The sequence below is a fragment of the Emydura macquarii genome, unplaced genomic scaffold (genome assembly GCF_026122565.2).
Source record: "Emydura macquarii macquarii isolate MOO-44397 ecotype Brisbane River unplaced genomic scaffold, CSIRO-AGI_Emac_v2 contig_2680, whole genome shotgun sequence".
Lineage (NCBI taxonomy): Eukaryota > Metazoa > Chordata > Testudines > Chelidae > Emydura > Emydura macquarii.
In genome coordinates, this window is record NW_027132817.1 from 4690495 (window position 1) to 4715430 (window position 24936).

The 24936-nt window shown below is 36.6% G+C and overlaps 1 protein-coding gene across 1 annotated transcript in view; it reads left to right on the forward strand.

The window, feature by feature from the left end:
• The window catches only part of PHF3 (PHD finger protein 3), a 76518-nt gene that overhangs the window by 35473 nt on the left and 16109 nt on the right, over positions 1 to 24936 (forward strand). Inside the window, 9 exon segments of the mRNA XM_067565523.1 lie at positions 5984 to 6311; positions 8808 to 8994; positions 13089 to 13242; positions 13320 to 13476; positions 14653 to 14769; positions 18692 to 18823; positions 19433 to 19565; positions 20624 to 20819; positions 23646 to 23793. Of these exon segments, the coding sequence (XP_067421624.1) occupies positions 5984 to 6311; positions 8808 to 8994; positions 13089 to 13242; positions 13320 to 13476; positions 14653 to 14769; positions 18692 to 18823; positions 19433 to 19565; positions 20624 to 20819; positions 23646 to 23793 (1552 nt within the window).

Sequence of the window (24936 nt, forward strand, 5' to 3'; positions counted from 1 at the left end):
TTCACCCTTTGTAATTTGACCTGGTTTCCACTTTTTATATGACTCTTTTGACTTTTAGATCACTTAAGATCTCCTGGTTAAGCTAGGGTGGTCTCTTGCCATACTTCCTATCTTTCTTACGCCATGGAATAGTTTGCTCTTGTGCCCTTAGTAACATCTCTTTGAAAAATTGCCAGCTGTCTTCAATTGTTTTTCCTCTTAGATTTGCTTCCCATGGGATCTTACCTACCAGCTTCCTGAGTTTGCTAAAGTCTGCCTTCTTGAATCCATTGCTGTTCTGCCTCCAACTTTTCCTTAGAATCATGAACTCTATCATTTCGTAATCACTTTCGCCCAAGCTGCCTTCCACTTTCAGTTTCTCAACCAGTTCCTCCCTGTTTGTCGAAATGAAATCCAGAAGAGTGTCTCCCCTAGTAGCTTTCTCCAACTTCTGAAATAAAAAATTGTCTCCAATATATTTGAAGAACTCGTTGGATAGTCTGTACCCTGCTGTTATTTTCCCAACAGATATATATGTAAATACTGTGTGTGTGTGTGTGTGTGTGTGTGTGTGTGTGTGTGTGTGTGTGTGTGTGTGTGTGTGTGTGTGTGTGTGTGTGTGTGTGTGTGTGTGTACAAAAAGTTAAGCAAAGGCATTTATTTTCTAAGCAGATGACTTCCTGTGATAATATACTTATTACATTTATTAATCTTATCAAATGATGCTGATCACTGACCAGTATTGATCTGGATTTTGAGTGATTTATGGAACCTTTCCTGGTGTATGTGTAGTTTTATTTATGAGTACAGTTTTTAAAGCATATGGTAGTTTTATGAATAAACTGGCTTCTGGCTGATGTATTTTTAAACGTATGTTTCCCATTAATTACCAGCCATTCCGCAATTTGCTTTGGTTTGAACACATTCCATTTGTTATAACTAGTGTTAGAAAAAACATGGCCTGGACATTTTTATCTTTGAAGTGAATCATTAAACATGGGCTTTCTTTCCTATAAATAAATGTGTATGACAGATTTGAAAAGGTGTGCTTAATTCTAAAGGAAATAATTGAAGATTTTCATTAATCTGTATCTTTTCTTTGTATAATCCCATTCCTTTCTAATATTAGATACTTCAAGTGACTCTCTCTCTTCATCTTGGTATGTGGAGACAGGCATGCATCCCTCTGTAAGGGGAATAAGGAACAATAACTTTTTTTTGTGCTCAAAAGTTCTATTGAATTAAAGGAGATGGCTTTCAGGGACACTAATATTTCTATACACGATCAGCCATCAACTGTTTTGTGATGATTCTTGTGTGTTACAGAACTTTTAAATTAAAATACAAGAAAGCAATTCAGACCATTTATTCAATATGTTGGTGTGAATTAATATTTTAAAACATTTTTTCTCTTTCAGCTTTACATCTTCCAATCCAGCCTTACAACATGGGTAAAGTCCTCACATTTCAAACTATGAAGCAATCTACAGTCAGAATGTTTGGTGTAAATAGTCCAGGATATCAGAACCTCTTCAATCACAAGTCTCTGACAGCTGTGCAAGAAGACATCCTTGATCCTTCAAGCCAGGCTTCAACCTTCCTTGACTCCTCCTTTAGTCTTTGAGCATTACCCTGCTTCTCCATTATCCAGCCATAACTCCTGTTAACTGAACTAATTTTCTTGGTGCAGATGAACACCTATACTTGGATAAAGATTAGAAAAGTCCAGTGGAAAATCAAATTATTCACACTGTAGTGCTCAAATAGGAACCTTTATTCTTCCCTCTCCCTCAACCCTTCTGACCATTTGGGAAATAGTTAGATCATCTACCTGCCAGAGTTGAAATTTCTAATCAATTTTTTTCTTGATTTGCAAATAAATAAAAAAATACATTGAAAAATTAATTTAAAATGAGTAGCAAATTTAAGACTTGTCTATACTAGGAAAACAAGGACCCACAGTTTACCACTGGTGCAGATTCACTGGTAGAAAGAGTGGAAGTTATAGTGTAGGTATAACACAGGTATATTTATTAACTATTCCATCTGTCTCCTCTAAGTGGGGTTAGACAAAACAATTGTAAGTTCCTGAGTTAAAGCCACCATAATTGCTATTACCGATGGAGAGGTATGAGATTCCAAATTTCCTATTTTGGACATGTCCTTATATCCTTAATTAGTTTATAGGAAGCTTTTCTGTGCAATCTTCCATGCAATCAAAGTTGGGACTTTTCATAAATTCCAAAAAAAGCTAATTAAGGATACCTCTGTCATCAGATAGTCATTTGTTTTGATATTTAATTTCACTCTGACAGTTCAGATTCTGTATTCTCTGTCTCTGAAAAATCTTTTTTCTGCATTGATATTTAACAACTAGAAAATATACCACTGACTGCACATATTTTCTACTCAATAAACCACAAATACCTGGAGCTTTGAGCAACAGTCAGTTTCTCCTTTGAAAACTACCTAGCCCCTTAGATGTATCGCATGGTTTGAAATGATCCAAATTAGATACAGTTAAAGCAATTAAAGATTATCTTGAAATGTCAAACTCACCTTTTTTCAATATTCTTTAAAATTATCTAGGTTTTTTTAGTGTAGATTTCAGGCAGGCCAAATCAAAGTTATAGCCCTAATTTTACAGAATATGCTCTTTCAGGTTAACAAAGCTTCTAGTATTCAAGGCTCTGAAGAAAAATGTAACATACTTATCACCTCACTCTTAGACTATTTAGAACATACCTGTCTACCATTCTAATTCTGAAAATAGGTAGCCAGATAGAACCTCATAGGATCAGGTCCTGAGTGCTTTGAAATAGTATTAAGGGTGCTCAGCACTTTTTTTATGTTTGGGTCCCTTGGTGTTTCTTTTGGGGAGTGAATGGTGTTGACTATATATCAGTCCAAATATTATTTAAATAGCCTATGGAGTTCCTTTCGCCACTCTTGATCATCTTAATCTGTTTTCTTCATCTAGAAAATAATTAAAATGCTTGCTTATTTTCTTAGTATCTCAAAAAATTTAATGGCCATTAACTAGTTGCATAAAAATCCTCAAAGATAAAGGCTATAGATAGTTTGCCTTGTTTCTTTAAAAAAGGTGAAGTTGTTTAGTCTTGGGTTTCAAATGCCTGCATTTCCGTATCAGATTAAAAGATGAGAGTTAACCAGTGTTGAATTTTTTTCTTTAATTCCACTTCAAGGGCCAGTCACTGCTGCTGGACATTGCATTCCTTGTTTCCCTCAAATTTTAGTCAAAATGAATGAATAGTGCCTTGGTACAACAAAAATAGATACACAAATCTTTAGTTAAGCATGAGGCAGATTGGAAAAATTGTCTGTTTGCTTTATTAACTTTTCCAACTATAATGGAAACATTACATTTTTGTTTTCCTATATATTGTGGAAGAAAGGAGTTTTTATATTCATTTTTGGTGTCCCAGAGCTTGACGAATATTTTCATGGGACATCTGTTTTCTTAATGGAATATATTCCTGTGGATCATTGCAATTGTGAAACAGGCATTCAGACTATGTATACTCCCATCAGGTGTTTGCCCAATGATTCACAGTAAAGAACAATGATTTTCAGGATTTTAACTTTCCTTCGATCTCTCTCTGGCTCTCTTGGTATGTTCATGAAGATTCTGGTAGTGATTGTGGTGAGACCGTGAAAATTGATTACCTCCAAATCTGACCAACTTTCTCCTGAATTCCTCATTTTGCTGGAATGTACATCTGAAGATAGTCATATCTAGAAAGCGTGTAGTATATTAGTTCTTTATACTAGTAGCTTTATAATTGAAATGGAACACATCTACAAATGCTACTTGCCAGCGTGTTTTAGGCAAAAAAAAAAAAAAAAAAAGTGCTAATGAACTAAGTATACACAAACCACTGATAGTGAGAAGATCCCTTTTCTAATTCATAAAACATAAGAATAACTATTGTTTGCAGCAGGAAAACAGTCACATATGATAAGTAAAGTTAGAATCTCAGAAAAATCAGCTAGTTGGAAGTGATTTTTTTTTTCTATAGCTACTGGACTGAATTCTCCTCTTAAGCCAATTTCACGTCAGTGTATCTCCATTGACTTTAATGGAGTTACTGCTGATTTATACTGATATAAGAGTGAGCAGAACCAATACCATCATATTGATGAGCTTCCTACTCTTGCATCTAAAATTTCTAGTGTTAGACAAATCAGGCTTTCAAGTGTTTTGGTCTTTTGAGGCTCCTGTAGTTTCTTATACAGACCAACTGCCAGTGCCTCAGCCATCTGGAATGTTTACCTTCAGTTCCCTGGTGAGTTAGAACCGAAGAATTTCCCAACCTCTAAGCATAATTTATGATAGAAATATATTCTTGCAAAGTAGGTGAGTCAACCAATAACTTTAGCATCCAAACTATGAGAAGAAGGGCAGGTAGGTGAGTAGGAATCTGATTCCTTGGGATCTTCAGACAAAAGAGAGCTAGAGGACCTGGCTTTTGAGTTTTTCTGATTAGATCAGATTAGGGTTTGGAAATCATTGTATTTAATATGTTTCTAAGATACTTGCCATACAGCTATTTGAGCTGCTGGTCAACTTTGCACTATATTTTAAATGAGCTTTGTCTTCTATATAATTTAATTAGTAGGATTTCCCTGACCAAGGTGCTCAGCATTAAAGAACTTCTCTATACTTCTTGTGACCAGTATGGATTTCATTCAGCCAAAATTTAACTCCTTTTTGTTTTCCAGACTCTCTCCAAAACAAAATAGAAAAAAGCTAAGAAGGGAGGGATGGTATCAGACATGAGAGCTCTGAAATTTCACTTCAGTTGAATAAAGGTCCTCAGAGAGTTAGCCTATCTCCCTTTCAAGGCAAGGGGTTATTTAAAAGGAAAGGAAAAATAAAGGACCCCTAAAGGAGCATTTCCCTCTTAAGATACTACTATGTATTAAGTCTCTGTAGCTTAGGGAGAGACTGCTTTCTGCATTCTTCAAAAGTAAGTGGACTAGACCATTGCACCTGATGGGCAGAGAATGGAGGCCTTCACAATATACTTTACCAAAATACTTGCAAAATAATAACCTTGTTAGAGACTCCTGATCTTTGCAGACATTAGAAAATGGATGTTGTTAATTTTAACTAGTTATCTCTGAAAACAGTATACGAAAGCACGTGTGAGAGGGCCAAATGAGATGACGTACATTTTTAGCAATCTGTGTTTCAGGGATTGAAAGGTTTTCTCAAATGTCCATGGTTTTGGGGTGAATAAATGTACAAAGTTTTGCAAATGTAGTGGAAACACATAGCATGTCCAAGAAAATGTTGGCCAAACCAGCCAGATACTGAAATGAGAAGATGAGCTTATCATCCCCCCCTCTCTCCCCCCCGCCCCCAAAAACCACAAAGGAATAGAGCAAGATGTAACAAAATTTGCTGGAATTAGTCAGTTGCTAGTGGTTTATTCTATCAGATTTAATGGCTTGAGGATTGAGTAGTGCAATTAGTTGAGCTTTGTTCATTGTCAAAATTGTTCAACGTTTCCTTTATTCTTTGATGGCTTATGCTTGTTCAATATTTGGTACATTGCCTATTGCAAGGATGGGTTCCCTGATCTAAAGATAGAACAGAGAGTTAATATGCTCTTACAAGAAAAAGTTGTCTTTAAAGTCTTATGTTCATCAGTCTTGAGAGCCTTCTTTTATTTTCTTATGACTTTCTCTAAAGTCTATTCCTAGGGAGGACTTCTTTATGTTTGTATGGGGTTATGGGTGGGAATTCATGTTGAAGTTGTGATCTCTTGGACTATTATGGCACACTGTCTGTTTCACGTAGCCAGATCTTACCATGTCGTGAGGCTGGAGTAATGGATGTAAAGCTTAAAAGACAATAATTTATCAGGTAAGAATAAATTGCTCTGTTTTGATATATCATTTAACAAGTAGGCTATAGTTGATATGAAATTCTAACTCCCTCTGTGCATTGACTGATGCTGTTTTGTTTTGTTTTCAGGTTTATGGTAGGCTGTGGTAGGTGTGATGATTGGTTTCATGGTGACTGTGTTGGATTGAGTCTTTCTCAAGCACAACGAATGGGAGAAGAAGATAAAGAATATGTGTGTGTGAAATGTTGTGCTGAAGAAGACAAAAAACCGGAATCTTATGATCAAAATATATTGGACACCCAACTGAAACTTGAAGCATATAGAGAAGATAGGACAATGGAATATGAAAAACCTGGGATGTCAAAGCAAACTCCCACTGGTAATGTCAGTGTAACTCATGAAAAAGCTAAGCAGACAGATGATACAATGAAGCACAAAGTCAAAATTTTTAGACGGGTAAGGCTTATTTAAGATAGTTATAGTACTTATTCCTTTCAATTAAAAAACATTTTCCTTCAGATTTATAACTCTACATAAAACTTCAGTCTAGGCTAAAACCTGTCATTTAACATCTTGCCATAGGAATACTGTTTCAATTAGTTCCTTTAAATTGGCTTGGCTATTTTGAAGTGAGTACTCTTGTTAAACTGCTGTTACCTTGTTTTGTGTGTGTGTGCGTGTGTTTTTATTTTTATTTTTTTTTGCAAACCCTACCAGTTATTACAGGGTAGTGGTTATCTTGTCTTCGTTGTTTCTGGAGATGACGAAGAGCCAGCTTGCTTCCCTAAGGCATCCCTTTAACAGGGATGAAGAAGCAATCTAGTTCTGCAGGAGGGAAAATTCCTGGAGCTGTACTACCGCCTACAGAATTTCAGAGCTCTTCCAGTGAATACATGTCCAAGGTTTGGTAGTGGAGGAGGGTATTTTCTACAAACTTTTTCCATTTATAATAATAAAGATATTTAAATTCCCCTTCTGTTCAATTGCCAACTTCACCTAAGTATATTTAAGTACCTGTTCACCAAGGTTTTAGACACTTGATCACAATACTTTATGATCTTTTCTGACCACTTTTTGTTTTTTTGTGTCTGGTGTTCATGGAAATGTTTTGTAAATGAACTTCCCAGTTACCTTTTTTCTGAAGGCAAGTAGATATAGTCACCTCTCTCAATGTAGTAGTTCTTATATAGATATTTAGTGCTCCTGGATTTATCTGCCCTTTCATATAATACTCCGTTAAAACTGACATGTATTTTATTTTTCCCCAAAGATACTATTACTTTCCCATTGCAAGTCCTGTTTGTTGAAGTACGTCAGCTTCCTTATTAGGAATTTATCTAGTGCCAGGTGACATTGTTTAACTGGTCACCTCCAAGCTAGTCCCACACTACTTAGTAGCATCAGTGATGGGTTTGTATGTCTCGTATTACTTCGAAGAATTCGGTTACTGGTTCAGCAAGTAAAGTGCTATGCTTTTACCATGTAGCTATCAGTCTGCTATATTATACAATGCACGAATCTTTTAAATGTCAGTGTGATTGTAAAACCAAAAGAAAGCAACATTTTAGTTTTGATTGCTTTAGCAACTTAAGTTTTTTTCAGCATTGTGGTTTAAATGGATTTAATAGTAAAAGGGGAAAAAGATTAAAATGGCTTATTGTAATCCTCCTCCCCCGTTTCTAATTATTTTCTTTCTGGATCTCATTCTGACCAGCCAATATTTTTAAAGCAACAAAGTAGCTTAGTTTAATTACACTTATTCAAATTTCTTATTTTTAGTATATGATTAAAAATATGAATACAATAATTAACATTTAGTTAAAAATCCCAATCCTAACTTCTGTTCATTGTAGTGTGTATGTAAACTATATTATTTAGAATTCAGCAGAACAAGATCAGCATGTAAGATTAACTAGGTGGAAATAAAACTGCTTCAATTTCTAATAGGTTTCATGAATCCTTCTGTGATGACCATTGTGAAAATATACATTATATATTCCACAAGTTACACTGATTTGGTTTGACAAAGTGAGTGAGATGATATCTTTTATATTACTTCACCCACCTTGTCTTTCTAATGTCCTGGGACCTAAATGGCTGCAACACTGCAAACAGTGATTTAGTCTGGTCAGTTTAAAATATTAGAATCTTTGGTTTTTTAAATAGAAGACTACAAATTCAAATTTAAGTTTTGAACTAGTCTGAATTAAAATGTTTTTAAAATGCTTTTTCCATATTTGATTTCGTATATTTGATTTTTATTCACCTTTTCTTTTTATAATGTAGCTTTGGGAAAGTTTTGTACGTTCTTTATATGACCATCTTCATCTGATTTTTTACAGTTCACTTGGTGGATTTAAAAAAAAAAATCTAACTTTTTATTCAAGAGAATAAAAAAAGACTCTGAGCCCTTTGGGCATTTATCTGGACTCTTCAATGGGAATCAGGCCTTTTAACATCCTCCTGCACTCATACTAACTGAATTGAAGTCAGTGGGAGTCTTTAAATTGACATTTGGAGAATACTTTTCTTTTTCCTTTTGAGTAATGTTTATTTCATTTTTAATTAGATATTGTTTGCTGTGCACATTTGCAAGGTTTATTGCATGTGAGCTACTACATGTGATATACTTAAAAATTGTAACTATTTAACTGAGAAAATACAGCTGCTTTGAGCAAGGAACTTACTGCATGTTCTTTGCAATGCTACCTGGGTGATACAACACAAGACCAAATAACACATTTTTAAAGTAACTGTTAAACACTTCTTGGTAGTAAATTGTGACAACTTTTTCAACAGCTTCTTAAGCAGCATGTCTTTATATCATCTTAGTTTGAGATTTTTATTGTACAACATTTTTATTTTTAAAATATACTTGTGGAAGATTTGTAGCAGTTTTTAGTTCATTTTCACATTTGTTACCATACTAATATGCTAAAATGTTTGTTTCAGGAATCAGGTGATGGGAGGAATTTGTCAGAATGCAGAGATTCTGATATTAAAAAAGGGCAACAAGTTCCTATTCGGAAAATGGGACAAACTGTTACACCACCTCGTCGGTGCTCTGAAGAGAAAAATGAAAAAATAAATAAAGATTCTCTTAGTGTTTCCTGCTCAAGTGAAAAGACTGCAAAATCAGGTAATAAGATTCCAAACAGCAACTGTAATTCATATGTGAATACAGCAAGACATGAAAGTTCTCATTACAGCAGTGCCTCTCAAACTTTGGTCCAGGGAATACTTGTTTGTAGTCTGCAGAGAGCAGGTTGCTCACATGTTGCTGAAATTTAGTTTTTTGCTTCTTTTAATGTTCTTTAGCAATTGAGATGCCTGAAAAATTTTCCTAATGTTACTTTTCCATATAATTGCTGCAAGAGTATTATAATATTGTGAGTAGAGGGAGAGGTGGTCCATGTGATCAAGAATGGGAGAGAAAATGGTCACAATCTATTAACTTGGGTCTACACTGAAAAAAATTAAGAATCTCTGCTCTAGAATTATGTGTATGAACTTGTGTGTTATGGTTGCTGTAGGAAATAATATTTACTTTGAATGTCTTGATTCTTGTGCATCTAAAAATATCACCTGGCTCCCTTACCCCAAATGTCATTTGCAAAGGGGGAATGTTTTTATCCAAACTTGCCATAAAAATTTGGTTTTAAAATGCGTCCAAAGTTCTAAGGGGCATATTTTCCAACTCCAGTTAAGGTACAAACTAACTTGTCAGAAATCTTACACAAAGAATTATCTTACAAGAATTACACACAGAATTACCTTACATCTTATCATTATTTTGTGAAATTTACATAATTTGGGACAGAAATCTTATGAGAGCAGCTCATGAAATTTCAGTGCCAAAGAACTCCAATTGTAGCTCACTTGTTAATCCTTTAACACAAACCCCTACGTCTAATATTGAGCTAATTGCAAGCGTTGCTTTCTTGGCCTGTCTCTAACACTGACATTCTAGTAATTATGTTTTTGGTTGGAAGAATCCATTTGAAACCTTAAAAATAAAAGCATATTTTAAATGAAAATTGTTGTGCTGAATAGCACCAGTAAAGTTGAAAAATTCTTCCTAATCCCTCAGAAATCCTTATCAATTTTGGTTTGCTAAAAATGTCAGATTGCAGCATTCTTGGACATCCTTGATACCATAAATTGTGTGGATAAGAATGAGACTTGTCTCTTTTCCTATTGTTAAGGGTAAAAAAAATATTGTGTGTGTGTGTGTGTTAAATCTTTTGACTGTTTTGCTGAGATGCTCTAGTGCCTTCATGCTTTGAAGCAGGGACTTAAAATTTAGCAGTCTGGTCGCCTTTGTGTCATGGACATGTGAGTTTTGGGGGAGGAAAAAAAAATCTGTGATTTGCCCAGGGACAAGGTAGCAAATGAGGGAGACCTGAGGACACAACCAAGGAGTACTTTGACTTTAGCAAAGCTTTTGATAAGTCTCACACAGTATTCTTGCCAGCAAGTTAAAGAAGTATGGGTTAGATGAATGGACCGTAAGGCGTATAGAAAGCTGGCTAGATCATTGGGCTCAATGGGTAGTGATCAACAGCTCGATGTCTAGTTGGCAACCGGTATCAAGCAGAGTGCCTGAGATGTCAGCTCTGGAGCCAGTTTTGTTCAACACCTTCATTAATGATCTGGATGATGGGGTGGATTGCACTCTCAGCAAGTTTGCAGATGACTCTAAGCTGGGGGGAGTGGTAGATACACTGGAGGGTAGGAATAGGATACAGTGTGACTTAGATAAATTGGAGCATTGGGCCAAAAGAAATCTGATGATGTTCAATAGCATAAGTGCAGAGTCATGCAATTAGGATGCAAGAATCCCATGCACTACTAGAGACCAACTGGCTAAGCAGCAGTTCTGTAGGAAAGGATGTGGGAGTTACAGTGGTCAAGAAGCTGGATATGAGTCAACAGTGTGCCCTTGTTGCCAAAAAGGCTTACAGCATATTGGGCTGCATTAGTAGGAGCATTGCTAGCAGATGGAGGCAAGTGATTATTTCCCTCTGTTCGGCACTGGTGAGGCCACATCTGGAGTATTGTGTCCAGTTTTGGGCCCCCCACTACAGAAATAGCAGAAGGAAACAAAAATGATTAAGGGGCTGAAATGCATGATTTATGAGGGGAGGCTGAGGGAACTGGGCTTATATAGTCTGCAGAAGAGAAGAGTGTGGAGGGATTTGATAACAGGCTTCAGTTATCTGAAGGGGAGTTCCAAAGAGGATGGAGCTAGGCTGTTGTCAGTGGTGGCAGATGACAGAACAAGGAGCAATGGTCTCAAGTTGCAGTTGAGGAGGTCTGAGTTGGATATTAGGAAAAGTTTTTCACTAGAAGGGTGGTGAAGCACTGGAATAAGTTATCTAGGGAGTGTTAGCTGATTTTTAGTTGCTTGACCACAGTTACTCCATTTTAGCTAGCCCCTTTGTTTTTAGAGACAGGCCAGGCCATTCCACTCTGTGCAAGGATCGTGGAATCTTCATCCTTAGAAGTTTTTAAGGCCAGGCTTGACAAAGCCCTGGCTGGGATGATTTAGTTGGGCTTGGTCATGCCTTGAGCAGGGGTTTGGACTTGATGACCTCCTGAGGTCCCTTCCAACCCTAATATTCTATGATTCTGGGTTACTCCTGAGAATGGGGGTTGTCTTCATAATCACCTGAAAAGGACATACTACCTATTTGGTATGAATGTGACTTATTAATCAATGTATGTAAAGTGCTTTGAGATCATATGTAAGTGCTGCTAAAAGGAGAAGTATTGTACCTATTATAAAAACACACTCAACTAGTTCTTTAATTCTGAATTTCTGATCCCTTATCTGAAAATAAAACTATTTAAGTTTCATTTCTTTTTCTTATCAATTCTTACAGGAAAAAGAGTTCTGGTTTAATTTACTGCTGCTGTTTGAAATTTCATATGCTTAGAGCAACAAGTTGTATAATTAAAAAGATTATAACTGAATTTTTTTCCCCATCATGGTGGAGGTGGCAATGTGATTAAAAATGACGTAATTTATGACAGTAGGTTTAAAGATACTTAGTGTAAGAATGTGTTTATAATCTTATATGCTGCTGTCATACACATTTAACAGCTGGAAGAAATGTAGGGCTAATGGATTTAGAAATACCAATTTTAATGGAAAAGTTTACTTTAGATTAAAATGAAATTTTATGCACAGATAAATGCTTTCCACTTCAGTTTACTTCACTGAACAATTAATGTTCATATTTTAGAGAGATTCATAGAGTCAAACATCTGATTAAAGTCAAACTAATAAAAACTGGCCTATTTTCTTTTTGATTGGCTAAATGTGAAGGAAAAATCCATAAACCTACATACTGCAGAAGCCTGGGAATATTTTTGTTTATGAAAAATGACAGTAACAGAGCAGTTCTAGAATTTTTAGAAAATTGTCTTGGGACTTTGATAGTTTACATAGTTTCTTAAAATAGTAATTACATTTTGAGGTGTTTTTGTAAATGAAAGGAATGTGTATTTTATATAAAAATCAATACAATTTATTTTTCCAGATAATAAAGTGTAGATACTTTAAAAGAAATAGTGTTTCTCATTATTGAAAACTACTCTCTTTTGGTCTTAAGGCAAAACGTCTGATGTGGATTCACTGATGCAAATTAATATACTTAATATCAATTCTTCTTTGGGTCATCTTTTGAAAATACTGATAGGCATTTCAGTAGTAACAATACAGAAATCTCATTATTAGAACAGACCTGCAGTGCTTGACGTAACATATACCCAAAACACAACAGAGAACTAACTATATTTTCTGCTATTATTTAGTGATATCATTAACTCTTTGAAAGGGTGAGATTGTTTAAAACTCTTAACAAAGATATTCTTTCTCCAAACTTTTTGTGTGTGTTGACATTAAATAGAAGTCTGAATAAAGATCTTTCAGTTAAATTGCCAATTATCCCTAATGTTCTAAGGATAGATACGATCTGAATTTCTTGTATATAATAAACAAGCAGAAACACCCCTCATCCCTCAGTTTTGATTTATTTTTTGTTAAAGAAACTGTTCAGGCTTTATTCATAAAATATAAAATATGGACCACAAATCTATTTTCCATTCTTTGTAGGTCACCTTTACGTAGTTTTTAAAAATCACTTCAGTTCCTTAAAAAACATTCAGATTCAAGCTACTTATAAAAGTATCTGTTAAGATTTTAATTTTTATTATATTTTGATTTAGGTGTTCACGACAAACAAGAAGTCAAGAAAAAGAAAACAGAGAAAGGGGGAGCAACTGGTAATATATCTCCAGCAGCTGTGCCAGCTTCCAAACCTTCTGCTGATCAGATAAGACAAAGTGTCAGACAGTCTCTTAAAGACATTCTAATGAAAAGGTATAAATACATTACCAAATGAATGGTTAGTTTTCATATATAATTATTTATTTTTAAAAATTCTATTCTCTTTTCAGACTTACAGACTCCAGTTTGAAGATTCCTGAGGAAAGAGCAGCAAAAGTTGCAACAAGGATTGAAAAAGAACTGTTTTCTTTTTTCCGGGACACTGATTCGAAATATAAAAACAAATACAGAAGTTTGATGTTCAATTTAAAGGATCCCAAAAATAATGTAGGTCTTCTTCATCAATAGTTCTTTCACAGAAAGAAATCCTTTAGCTGATTAATCCTTTCACATATTGGTCTCCACCTTCTTTTTCTTTCTCTTATTCTATGCAAGTCATCTCCTTTCGTCTTTCGTCATATCCTTTCTTCCTTTCTTATTCAACTAAGACCTTTGAGTCTCCAGTGCCCACTTTCCCCATTGTTCCTTGCTGCTCCTTGCTCATACTGCCTTACTACTTCCATTGTCCAACCCCTGTAGCCACCACTTTCCACATAATCCCATTTTACACACATCCACTTTCAGTTCTGTCCAGCAACCTGCCCTTCCATTTAACTTTTATTCTATTCATTTCAGAATTATCAATCCCTTAATCAGCCTCCACAACACTACTATAATATCTTTCTGTGAAAGCATTCCATTAGGCTGCGTCACCTTCCTTCCCATCCACTCCACCAGCAGCCAGTATACTTGTTCTCCTCAAGCTCTGATTTTTAACAAGAAAATTGAGCTGGTTCATAGAACTGTATTCTTTCCTTGACCATTTTCTGTTTCACCATTCTCATATCTCCTCCATAGCTATACATCCTTGTCTTGGTACATAGATCACTGTATTAGTCTAATGCTGGTGATTTAAGAGATCGTGATGTAAACTTGTGTTTACTGTCCAGTGGGTAATACAGACAGTACTACAGATGCTCTCTCTGGAGTACTGACTAGCCCCTATAATTCTTCCTCCAACCCTTTTTCTGCTGAGCACTGTATGGAATTTGCTGCATTCTTTTTAAAGATCTGAAATCACTGCTGTATTGGGTCTAAGATAATTTACCCTTTAAAAATCTTCTTATTCTGTGTTTCCTTAATTGTAAATATGAAATGTTTTAAAAAAAAAAATTAACCAGTTTCTGACTTGGCTACAGGGCAACAATTAATGGGCCTACACAATTGTTTCCCTCCACCAAACCCATTAATGCTTGCCATGACGATACCTCTTAAGGTATGAAATTACTGGAAGCTAATTTGTGTTCCCAGGAATAATGGGTAATATATAAAACTGTATACTGCTGTCATTAAGTATAGACTATATTCCCAAAAGTTATTCTGTGTGTTTGTTTGCTGGTTATTTAATTGTTGTTAGAAGTCAACTTTTTTTACAGCATTAGTTAATGTTTGTCCTTCTTCCAGATATTATTTAAGAGAGTACTGAAAGGAGAGGTTACCCCTGATCATCTCATAAGAATGAGCCCAGAAGAACTGGCTTCTAAAGAGCTAGCTGCTTGGAGACAAAGAGAAAACAGACATGTAAGCTTTGTCAACTACAGTTGTAAAGTGAGATGTGTAATGATCTTCCAATTTTATTTGGTTTTCAAGTTACCTGTACACTTCCAGAAACTCAAAATACTTACTTGGAAAAATCTGATTGAATAGGTCTTGACTTGGCTAAGGAGATCCTTCGGCTCCTGAAGGAAGGGCAGAGACCAGAATTGTTTGCCATTGTTGTAATTATTATTTATGCAAGGTATTACCACTACACAAATTTAACCATAAATTCCTTTATTAAATCCAAAAGCCGAATGGTATTTGTACAGTTGCTCTAAACATCTCTAATATCCTGAATAATAAGAAATGTACTACATCCAAACAGTAACAAAACGTAAACATTTGATCAAGTTACTAACTAATAAACTAAATTCAGGAGTGCTTAGACCCATGTCGATAAGCTCCAGCTTAATCAGGCAGGTATTACTAAGGATAAGATTTTGTCACAGGAGTCAATGGATTCCATGACTTTAAAGAGATCTCCATGAAATTATCTTCTTCAGCTTCTGCCCTGTGCCCTGAGGCAGCGGGACTGAAGCTGTAAGCTTCTGGGGTCTGCAGGGACCTGGGAGATCTCAGCCACTACAGACAGCGAGGGTCCCAGAGCTGTCAGTGTGGGTGGCAGGGACCCGGCAGGGGAAGGGGATCCTGCAGCTCGCAGCCGCCAGGGGCAGCAGAGACCCAGTAGTGGCAGGGACTTGGCTGCTCCGTGCCTCTGCTGCCCCCAGCCACGATGGGCGGCAGGGGAACCCTCAAGCCCCCAACTGCCATGGAGGCCCCGCAGCCATCAGCCACCCCGGTGGGGGACCCCAGAATCCCCAGCCACCCCGGGTTACCAGCCCCGTAGCTCTCAGCTGCTGCCGCCCCTCCCCTCCATGTCTCAAACCCTCCATGGGCAGCGGAGGACCCCACAGCATTCAGCGGCAGGCAAGGGTGGACCCCAGTTCTCCGAGCCACCAAGGGGCATCCCAGAGCAGCAGCATTGGGGGGACCAGGCTGGTGGCGATTGCTGGACCTTCACCCTCCCTCAGTGGAGCTCTCATCCCTCAGGGCATTTCCCCCCTTCCCTCTAAAGTTTAGTAAAGGTCACAGATAGGTCACAGAATTTTTGTGTATTGCCTGTGGCCTGTCCCTGACTTTTACTAAAAAATAACAGTGACAAAATCTTAACCTTAGGTATTACCCATGAACCTTCTAAGAGTTCATTCTTTTATGCCCTTTAATAAACAAATGATGTCATTGCCTATTGCTGGCTTAGCTAAAAACCCAGTTTTGGCCAGTTTGGGGTCATTGCTGGTTCAACATGCACAGTCCTTTCTTATTATTAAGTATTCTTAATAATTGGGGCTTCTTCCTTCTATTTTATCAGTTATCTTTCAGGTCCACTTTTTCCAAATAAACAACATTGTTTCAACGCCTTCATGTGACTGCTAACAAACCAGCACTTTGTGATCTAGAAGAACCATGTATTTTTGTTTTTAAATGAATAATTTGTACTGTTGCTTGCATTCTAGGTACTTTTGATATTGAATGAATCATCTTGTAATTGTGGTAACTCCTCCTCATTCCCTGGCTGGTTGGTCATGGAGCTCTGAAATCTATAGTCAGATTTTTTCAGCACAGAGTCCACAGTTGACTGTTGATTTATCAGTCTCTGGAGAATGTTGTTAATTTAGTCTTAATACAGAATGTTTTTATGTTGAAGAGGTAGTTTTATCTGAGGGTTTTATTTTTGAATTCTCATTTGTCAGAACAACAAACCATTTTTGTAGAGTGCAGGTGACATTTGTGTTATCTGTTCATTTAAATCAATATCTATGTTCATCAGTGGTAATAAGATTTTGTTACATTTAGTACAGTCTATAATGAATGACTTGTATGTCCTGTCTTTTAAAACTCCCCTCTTTATTATTCTGTTTTTAATACTTGCATCTATCGGTTTTAGAAGAGTAGTGTTTTTTTTTGAGTACAGGATTTCTGTAACTGATGTATGCCATCTGAGTGTGCCCTTAGTAAGGTTGACAGGTACATATATTAGGCATAGTAAATTGACTTGTACTGTGTGCCATTGGGTTGGTAGAGATAAGAATATTCGTAGCGGTCTCAGACATAACCAAACCTTGACCACCTGAGCTCTCAATTTTTAAGATACCTGTTCTCCACAGTAAACTGAAGTCATAGTCAGGATCCTGTGTTTGATTGTGACTGCAAAACCTACCGCTTGCTGCAGACTTATGCTCCAGAATCTAAGCTTTCATTTAAAAAAAAAAAAAAAAAAAAAAGTTTCTGGTCTACATGGTTGTGAAGAAAATGTTCCAACTCGGTATTGGTTTAAGTCAATGAATTGCTGTTTGGCTGAGGAGGCAGTCAGAATGAAAGCTTGGAGAAGTGCGAGCAGCCCTGGTTCTACACAATGGGATACTAACTCTGGAGCTTGATGATTTAAATTTCAAGATTAAATATTTCAGTGCTTCTTGTTGTTTGTATTGCAGTCATAAATCAAGACCCAATTGTGTAAGACAATGTACCAAAAAAAAAGTTCCCTCCCCAAATAGTTAATATGCTTATCTAAAACTTTTGAGTGCCTCTCTGATAACAGTGGATACTGTACTGATTTAATCTTTTGAGGCTGCCACAGAATTTCTGATCTTCTATGCCAGAGGCCTCGCTGGAGAGTTTAGACTTAGCTTGTTCTGCCATACACAAGAAAAACTAGGGACTTTTGTCATAGTATCAAATGATCTGTGCAAACAAGCTGAGAGGTCACTTTATGAGGAGTGATGCTGCCTCTGTAAGAGTTGGTGATAGAAGTAGATACAGTGAGAAAATGGAAATTTTTATTACTTGTGGTAGCTTCTAGAGGCTGCAGCCCCATTGTGCTAGGCACTGTACAAAAGTAACTGGAAATACTTTAGTTGTAAAGCCCTCTTGGGTGAAGCTTTTCAGTCTGGCATTGTAATTGTTAAAAATTTTGTCTTGTGCACAGGACAACAGAACTATCTTTTAAGAGCAAATATATTGATTCATTATTTTTGAAAATAGAACTGAATGAGTTCTTTGACCTAGGAGGAGGGCAAGGAAAGTTATCCTATTCTTGAAATACATTCCTGGTGGAGCAACAGTAGTTGTCTACCATATGGGAATGTCTTTCAGAACATAATACTTGCCTACTTTTTGACTCTATTATGGAACCTATTGCAAAGAATTCATGATGTGATGCTTAACAGAGTTGTGTGGCATTTATGTGTTTGTTTTGTAGATAAACCCAATCTAGTTAAAAGATTTTAATATGTTATGTGATTAAAAATCAAACAGTAGGAAGATGCTACCTATCTTAGTTCATGTTGTAGGTTATAATATTTATATAGATAAACACACACAGATAGTATGGGAAAAGGGGCTTGTAAGATTTTCTTTAGCTATTGAAAACTTAAAATAGCATGTCCTGAAAAATGTAGAGGGATTTACCTCTAATTGATTTATGATTAAGGCTGTACTTGAATTGCGGGATGATTGTCGGAAAATTGCGGGAAAGTAATAATGGACCTTATTATTTGAGGTTATAAAGTCCATTATTATTTTTCTGTGATTTTCTGCTGTCTGCCGCCTGGGGCTGAGAGCGGGGGCTCCCGCTGTCAAAATTGCAGTGAAAGTCTACTATCACAAATTAAGTAGTGCCTTATTTATGATACATTGCCTGATAAGCAGTCATTGATTTTGCAGGTGAAGATTTGACACACTAGTAAGCTTCATAAAACTACTTGCTTTGTACAAAGAAGCCTTCCTTAAAATTGGACTAGAATTTGTCCTGTTTCAGTATTTCAAATTCCAAGCATTCACTTTCGTATCACTTCTAATGTAGTCCTTTCTAGCAGTGTAAATATGTAATATTACTATTTTATAGACAATTGAAATGATTGAAAAAGAGCAGAGGGAAGTCGAAAGGCGACCAATAACAAAAATTACTCACAAAGGAGAAATTGAAATTGAGAGTGATGCTCCAATAAAAGAACAAGAAGTAGCTATGGAAATTCAGGTAAACAGGAAAATAAATGGGGTTTTATTTTAATCCTAAGGAAAAGGTTTTTTTTGTTTTTAAGGCAAAATCTTGTTGTTGTGCATAAATAATTCAGATTGCTTATATATATATTATTTTAAAAGTATATTAAAATGCATAACTAAATTTAATTTTGTTCTTTATATAGAAGCTTTTAGTAGTGGTTTTTTAACTCCCAAATTGTAAGGGTTTTCTGTTGTGTTCTTTATTATATGATCTTTGGCAACAGTCAGGCATTAAATCATACTTAAATCATAATCTTAATAAATTAAGATTTATTAAACTGGAGAAATCATGAAATTTGATTTTCTCACTTGTCTTTAATCTTTTGAAATTCTAGTGTTTTGTGTGTGTGTGTGTGGGGTGTGGGTTTTTTTTTTTTTTGTTTTTTTTTTTTTGTTTTTTTTTTTTAAATAATAATCTGAAACCAATGGAAAAGTCTGTCACTTGAGAAGAAAGTGTTGAAAGTTTCCAAGCGGTTGACTCTTTGGGGTAATTGAAATAATGTTACAATTAAGAATTTCTGATGGAGCATAAATATTGTTACTATCTTCTATTGACTGAAATGGTTTGATTGATCTTTCATAGGAACCTAGTATGATTAAGCTGGTAGAGAAGACAGAAGAGATTGAAAAAGATGAAGTAGATGAATCTTCATCTCCAGACACAACAAATCAACACAAAAATCATCTCTTTGATCTTAACTGTAAAATCTGCATAGGTAATTATGGTGTAAGCATATTAAACTTAATAGCAATACTTACCACTTAGGTAATGTTTTCCAAACATAATGTAGCTTGCGTATCACCTGTCAATGTACTTACATTCATGTAGTGCAGTGTCTTCACAGCACTGTGTCAATGGGAGACCCACTCTTGTCAATGCAGCCTTATTCCTTTTGGGGAGGTGGATTATTGGAGTCGACCGAAAAGCACTCTCTGATCGACGGAGCGGGTCTACTCAGACCTGCCCAATTGATGCCACTGCATCAATCTCTGCTGCCGCGGAAGTGAAGACATACCCTTAGTGTCTGTGCTGCTCCTATGCTGTTTGTGGAGTGCCGGTGTTTGCTACACCAACATAGCTTGTTGATTCAGAAGACCTGGATGTTACTCATAGAGAGAAACCACAGGCTTGATTTGATGGCAAAGGCTTGGTCAGGTGTACAGTATTAGCACCCTGTCCAATGGGCCACAGGGACACTAATACATGTATGCCCATTACAAGATAACATCAAAGTTAACATAGGGCTGTTCTCTACAGTGGCACAAATGACTTCTCCTTTTATACATTGATAGGAATAAGGTATCTATTACATTCCATAGGTTACTAGCGACCATCCTTGTAATTTTCCCTTTTAGTTCAACCCATACATCCTCAGTTGTTATCCTGTCATTCCCTCCTTAAATTATAGTATTCCTGTACCATCCTCTCAGGAATGTGTTTATGTAGTTACTTAAAAGATCTTGTATTCCTGTACCATCCTTTCAGATAAGGAATGTACTTACTTGGTTACCCGATATTCTTTTGAAGCCTGTTCTGGTTCACAGCCTGACTTTGGTTAGCCATGGTCCAGCAGGGCCTACAAACAGTATGAAAGCTGATAGGCACAGTTCCTATGGACAGCTCCTTCATTGACCATGCCACCCTATTTCATTGCTGCTCCAGCTTTTCTTTAGTCCATCCAGTCTTGATAGTGTCTGGTATCTTTTCCCTATTTTCAGATAAAGACCAATATTTTTTTATTAGACAATAATTTTTCTAATTCACTTTCTCAAGGTCGAATGGCACCACCTACTGATGACCTTTCTGCAAAAAAAGTGAAAGTGTCTGTAGGAGTTGTACGTAAACAATCAGACAATGAAGCAGAAAACATAGCAGATGCACTTTCTGCAACATCAAATATTTTAGTCTCGGAATTATTAGAAGATGATAAACAAGAATTGTCAAAGTCAGCATTCTCATCTGTTCCAAGGTAACAATAAATTTCTTGTGATATCTTTTTAAAAAACTTATGATTGTTCTATCAAGCTAAGATTAATGTGATTAATATAATAAATAAAATATAAAATACGATGAGTTATAAATAGAGAATGCTGTGTGATCAAACTGTCTAAAATGTTTCTTTAAGTAACTGGCTTTTTATATCTCTTCTAGTGTAAAATATGTGTGGCATTACTGCAACAGACAAATAGCACTTGTAAAATATTTCAAAATAGGGAAATGCAAATTTCCAAAAGTGATGTTTTTTTGTAAGAATTTTCAATTGAATTCCTCAGCAAATCTTCAAAGGATCTAAACTTCAATTTTCCAGATTCTTTATCTTTATTCATTAAACTGATCCACCATACATTTTCTGATAATGAATGCAGGACATGGCTATAATTGACATGGCAAAGTGTAAAGATAAAGCTCTTTGTTAAAGATTGCATTGGTTTTGAGATATAAAGCTAAATACCACTTGGATTCTAGTGGTCCTGGATAGTTTTGTTTGTTTGTTTTTCTCCGGTCACTGTTACTGTCAGGAGAGAGAATCAACTGGGACTCTTTTGTTGAAAGTCCCTATCTTAATAGACCTGGAGGTGCCCATTGACCCTTGGATTCATATAAATCTCTCCTAATCAAATAGAGCCTAAGTGTGTTGATATTTTTGTGTGCATTAATTCAGGTCCTAATTTTCAGAAATGCTGAGTACCTGAAGCTTTAGTTCATGTTAAGGGGTTTTGAGGGTGATCAACACCTTTGAAAATCAGGCCCTCACGGTTTTGTTTGATTGAGATTTGTTTGTGGGGTTTGAGATTCTGTTGTTAAGGGACTTCTTCATCATTAGCTTTGTGTCTGATTGGTTTATTTTAACTTTATGTGGATATTTATAATTCATGCATTTGTGCATAGTTGAGGTTATAAATTTTTTGTTAAGCAAGTAAAACGGGATATACTCTTGTATAAATAACACTGCACTTTTGCAGTGATTACTAAATTTAATTTGATTTTCTTAAATTTCTTCATCAGAGAATAATGCATCATCCATTTCACTAGTCAGTGAAAGTGGTGAATGTGATGTGTAGGTAGGGGAACTAAGAGAGGGATAGAGTCATGGAAGCCAAGGGAGGACAAGATTTCAAGGAAAAGAATATGGTCACCTGCGTCAAAACAGCTGATTGGTCAAGGAGGATGAGGATGGAGAACTGGTTCTGAGATTTGGATAGGAAGTGGTCATTGAAGACTTTGGTGAGAGTGGAAACCAGATTAGAGAGGTTCTGGGATGGAAATGGAAGAGGATTATTCCAGACACCTATTGTAAACAGCATATTCAGTGAGCTTAGAGATAGAAGGGAGAAGGTGCAGTAGTTACAGAGGCAAATGAGCTCAAAAGTGGGCTTTTTTTAAAAATGGGAGAGACTGAAGGGTCTTGTGAGGGGAAGGAGCCAGAGGAGAGTGACATTAAGGAGAATAGAAGGGATGAGAAATGTGATGAGGGAGATGAGATGGGTTGGTCACTGGGGCAAGTGGAGTGGTTAGAGGAGGAGAGCAAGGAAGCTTGCAGCTAAGGGATCATAAATGTGGAATTTGAAGTCACTGAGGATGAGTGTAGGAAATTGTATGGAGAGGAGGTGAGAGTCAGGAATTGAAATCGGAGTGAAAGGCTGATGGGGAGGAGTTGGGCTGACAGTAAATGACAGCACATGATGTAGAAGAGAGAAGAATCTGTGCTCTTCAAAAGATGACAGACAATGAGAAATGACAAGAGGGGCAGGGGCTGGAAGTGGCAGGACCGGGAGAAGAGAAGCTGAGTGCCCCCAACATTGTCTGATTTAGTGAGGGGAATGTAAGAGAAGAAGAGGCTTTTGTGAGAGAGGGCCGCTACAAAGGCAGAGTTAGATGAAGAAATCCGTGTCTCTTTGAACCAGAAATGGTAGGGAGCAAAATTTGAAGAGAGGGTTCTGATTGTGATAGATCTGATCTTTTTAGAGATGGGGAGGGTGCTCCAGAGAGAGTTGTGGCGGGGAGGGGGATGTGTGTGAGGTTAGGAAAGGTGACATGAGGGGTGGGGGTTTGTTGTGGGAAGTGGAGGGAGTGGGGATAAAGAGAGGGTTGGGATAGTCAAATGTCACCAGAGGTGAAGAGAGGGAAGCAGAGGAGGGTGTGGATGTGGGATCTATGTGTGTGTTGAAGTGCAGATTGGGATGGAGAAGGAGAGGAGGAGCTGATGGAAACTGTAGAGGGGAGAGGATACCAGAATGAGGACCTGGAGCCAGTGGAGAGAAGGGAGGGGGAAAGAGGAGCAGGACAGATGCTGTCAAGCAGAAGAGAGGTGTGGTGAGAACGATGGTGAGTGGCAGATGGTCAAGGTTTAAAAAAAAAAAAAAGTTTGAACAAATCTGTGAAGGTATACTTGTTTGTCTCCCTGCTAAGTATCGTCTCCATCTGGCGAAATTGGCTAGCTTTAGAAAAGAGACGGGCAAAATAATGTACTACATTACCTAACAACCTTTCATGTAAGTTTTAGAAACTATACTGGAAGCTCAGAAATCTGGCTGTCTGCTTCTTTCCCTTACTATCAACTACACATGTTCCTCAACAAAATAACTGAAAGTGCAAAACCCTACAGACATACTTAATGACTCTTGGGGTCCCTTCTAACCCTGTGATTCTAATGATGTTGCAGATCTTAATTTCATACAGCTACTTTTAATGAGGTGGATCCCAACTGTTGTACAAATTTTCCTGATTACATATATTTATAAGTGGCACATTCTAACCATTGGTTCACCTTTCTTTAAACTCGTATTTTCTTTAGATCAGAGACACCTGGTACTGTTGAAAGTGAAACTCTGTTCCTGGCTCGACTGAACTTCATCTGGAAAGGTTTTATCAATATGCCTTCTGTAGCAAAGTTTGTTATCAAGGCCTACCCAGTCTCTGGCTCTTTTGAATATTTAACAGAGGTACTGTATGTTTCTTCCAACATTTATATTTAGTATGAAGAATGGAAATTTAAACTATTTATTCATTTGTTTTGTCACTTATTTGGGATTAAATTCAGGGATCATAGTTGTACTGAGGTGAAAAGTGAAGCATGATCATTATACTAAATACTATATTATCAGGTTGAGTTAGATTCAGATTTATTTACTCAACAGTGAAGTATATTTATACTTGTCTCAAAGAATCCCATGGTTTACCAAGACACATGCTTTTTGCAGTTTTTCAGGATGCTTCTCTCCTATTTTGTGTTCCTTGGAATACCTTTCCAAATACAGGGGGTATTCTTAAAGCCCTCCAAAGCAAGTGGATCCAAATAATCAGGAGATTGAGGAATGACCTACTCATGTTAAGACATTTGCTAAGCAGACATTTATTTTTCCTTACATTTTAAACTTGTGTGACTTTTCTGTTAAAATGATTGCCATACCAGTGTGAACATAAACACTTCCAGGGCTGCTCTTGTACAGATTGAACTGTCCTTTCTTGCATTGGTGCCATTTCTTCTTCTCCATAGTGTTCATCGCTCTGTCTGCAGAGCGCAGGAGAGAGGCAAGAAAAAACTGGCCATTTGAAGAACAGCCTCAGTGGTGTTAATGTTCTCGTTGGCGGTGAGGAAGTGCTAGGTCAGTGTTAAATTAAACAACCTTTTCTTTAAGCAAGCAAAAACCTTGTTATATGGAGGGAGAGTGCCCACTGTGGTTCCTGCTAAGCGTACAGACGATCACAATTTGTGTAACAGAAACCTGCATCATTTGTTGTAAGTCTGTCTGCAGTTATGGTCCTAATTCTTAGATCATAATAATATAAATTGATATTTTGTATGTTTTTCCTGATCAAATTTTGTCATTTTTAATTGTTTGTAATAGTCTCTTCACAGATAGGCAAAATGAGGATGAGGTTATAAAATATTTATAAATGGTAGTTTTTGGGGAATAAAAATAAGATCAAAGGTATTCCAATGCTCTGTATTTGTGTAAGCTGAATCAGACAAAGTGATCTTTTCAGCTTATTAATCAGTTATGTTCTCTATTAGCATGATTACATTTACTTTTCTGTGTCTTGTGACTAAATTTTACTGCAATACAGGGCACGCACTTTAGCAT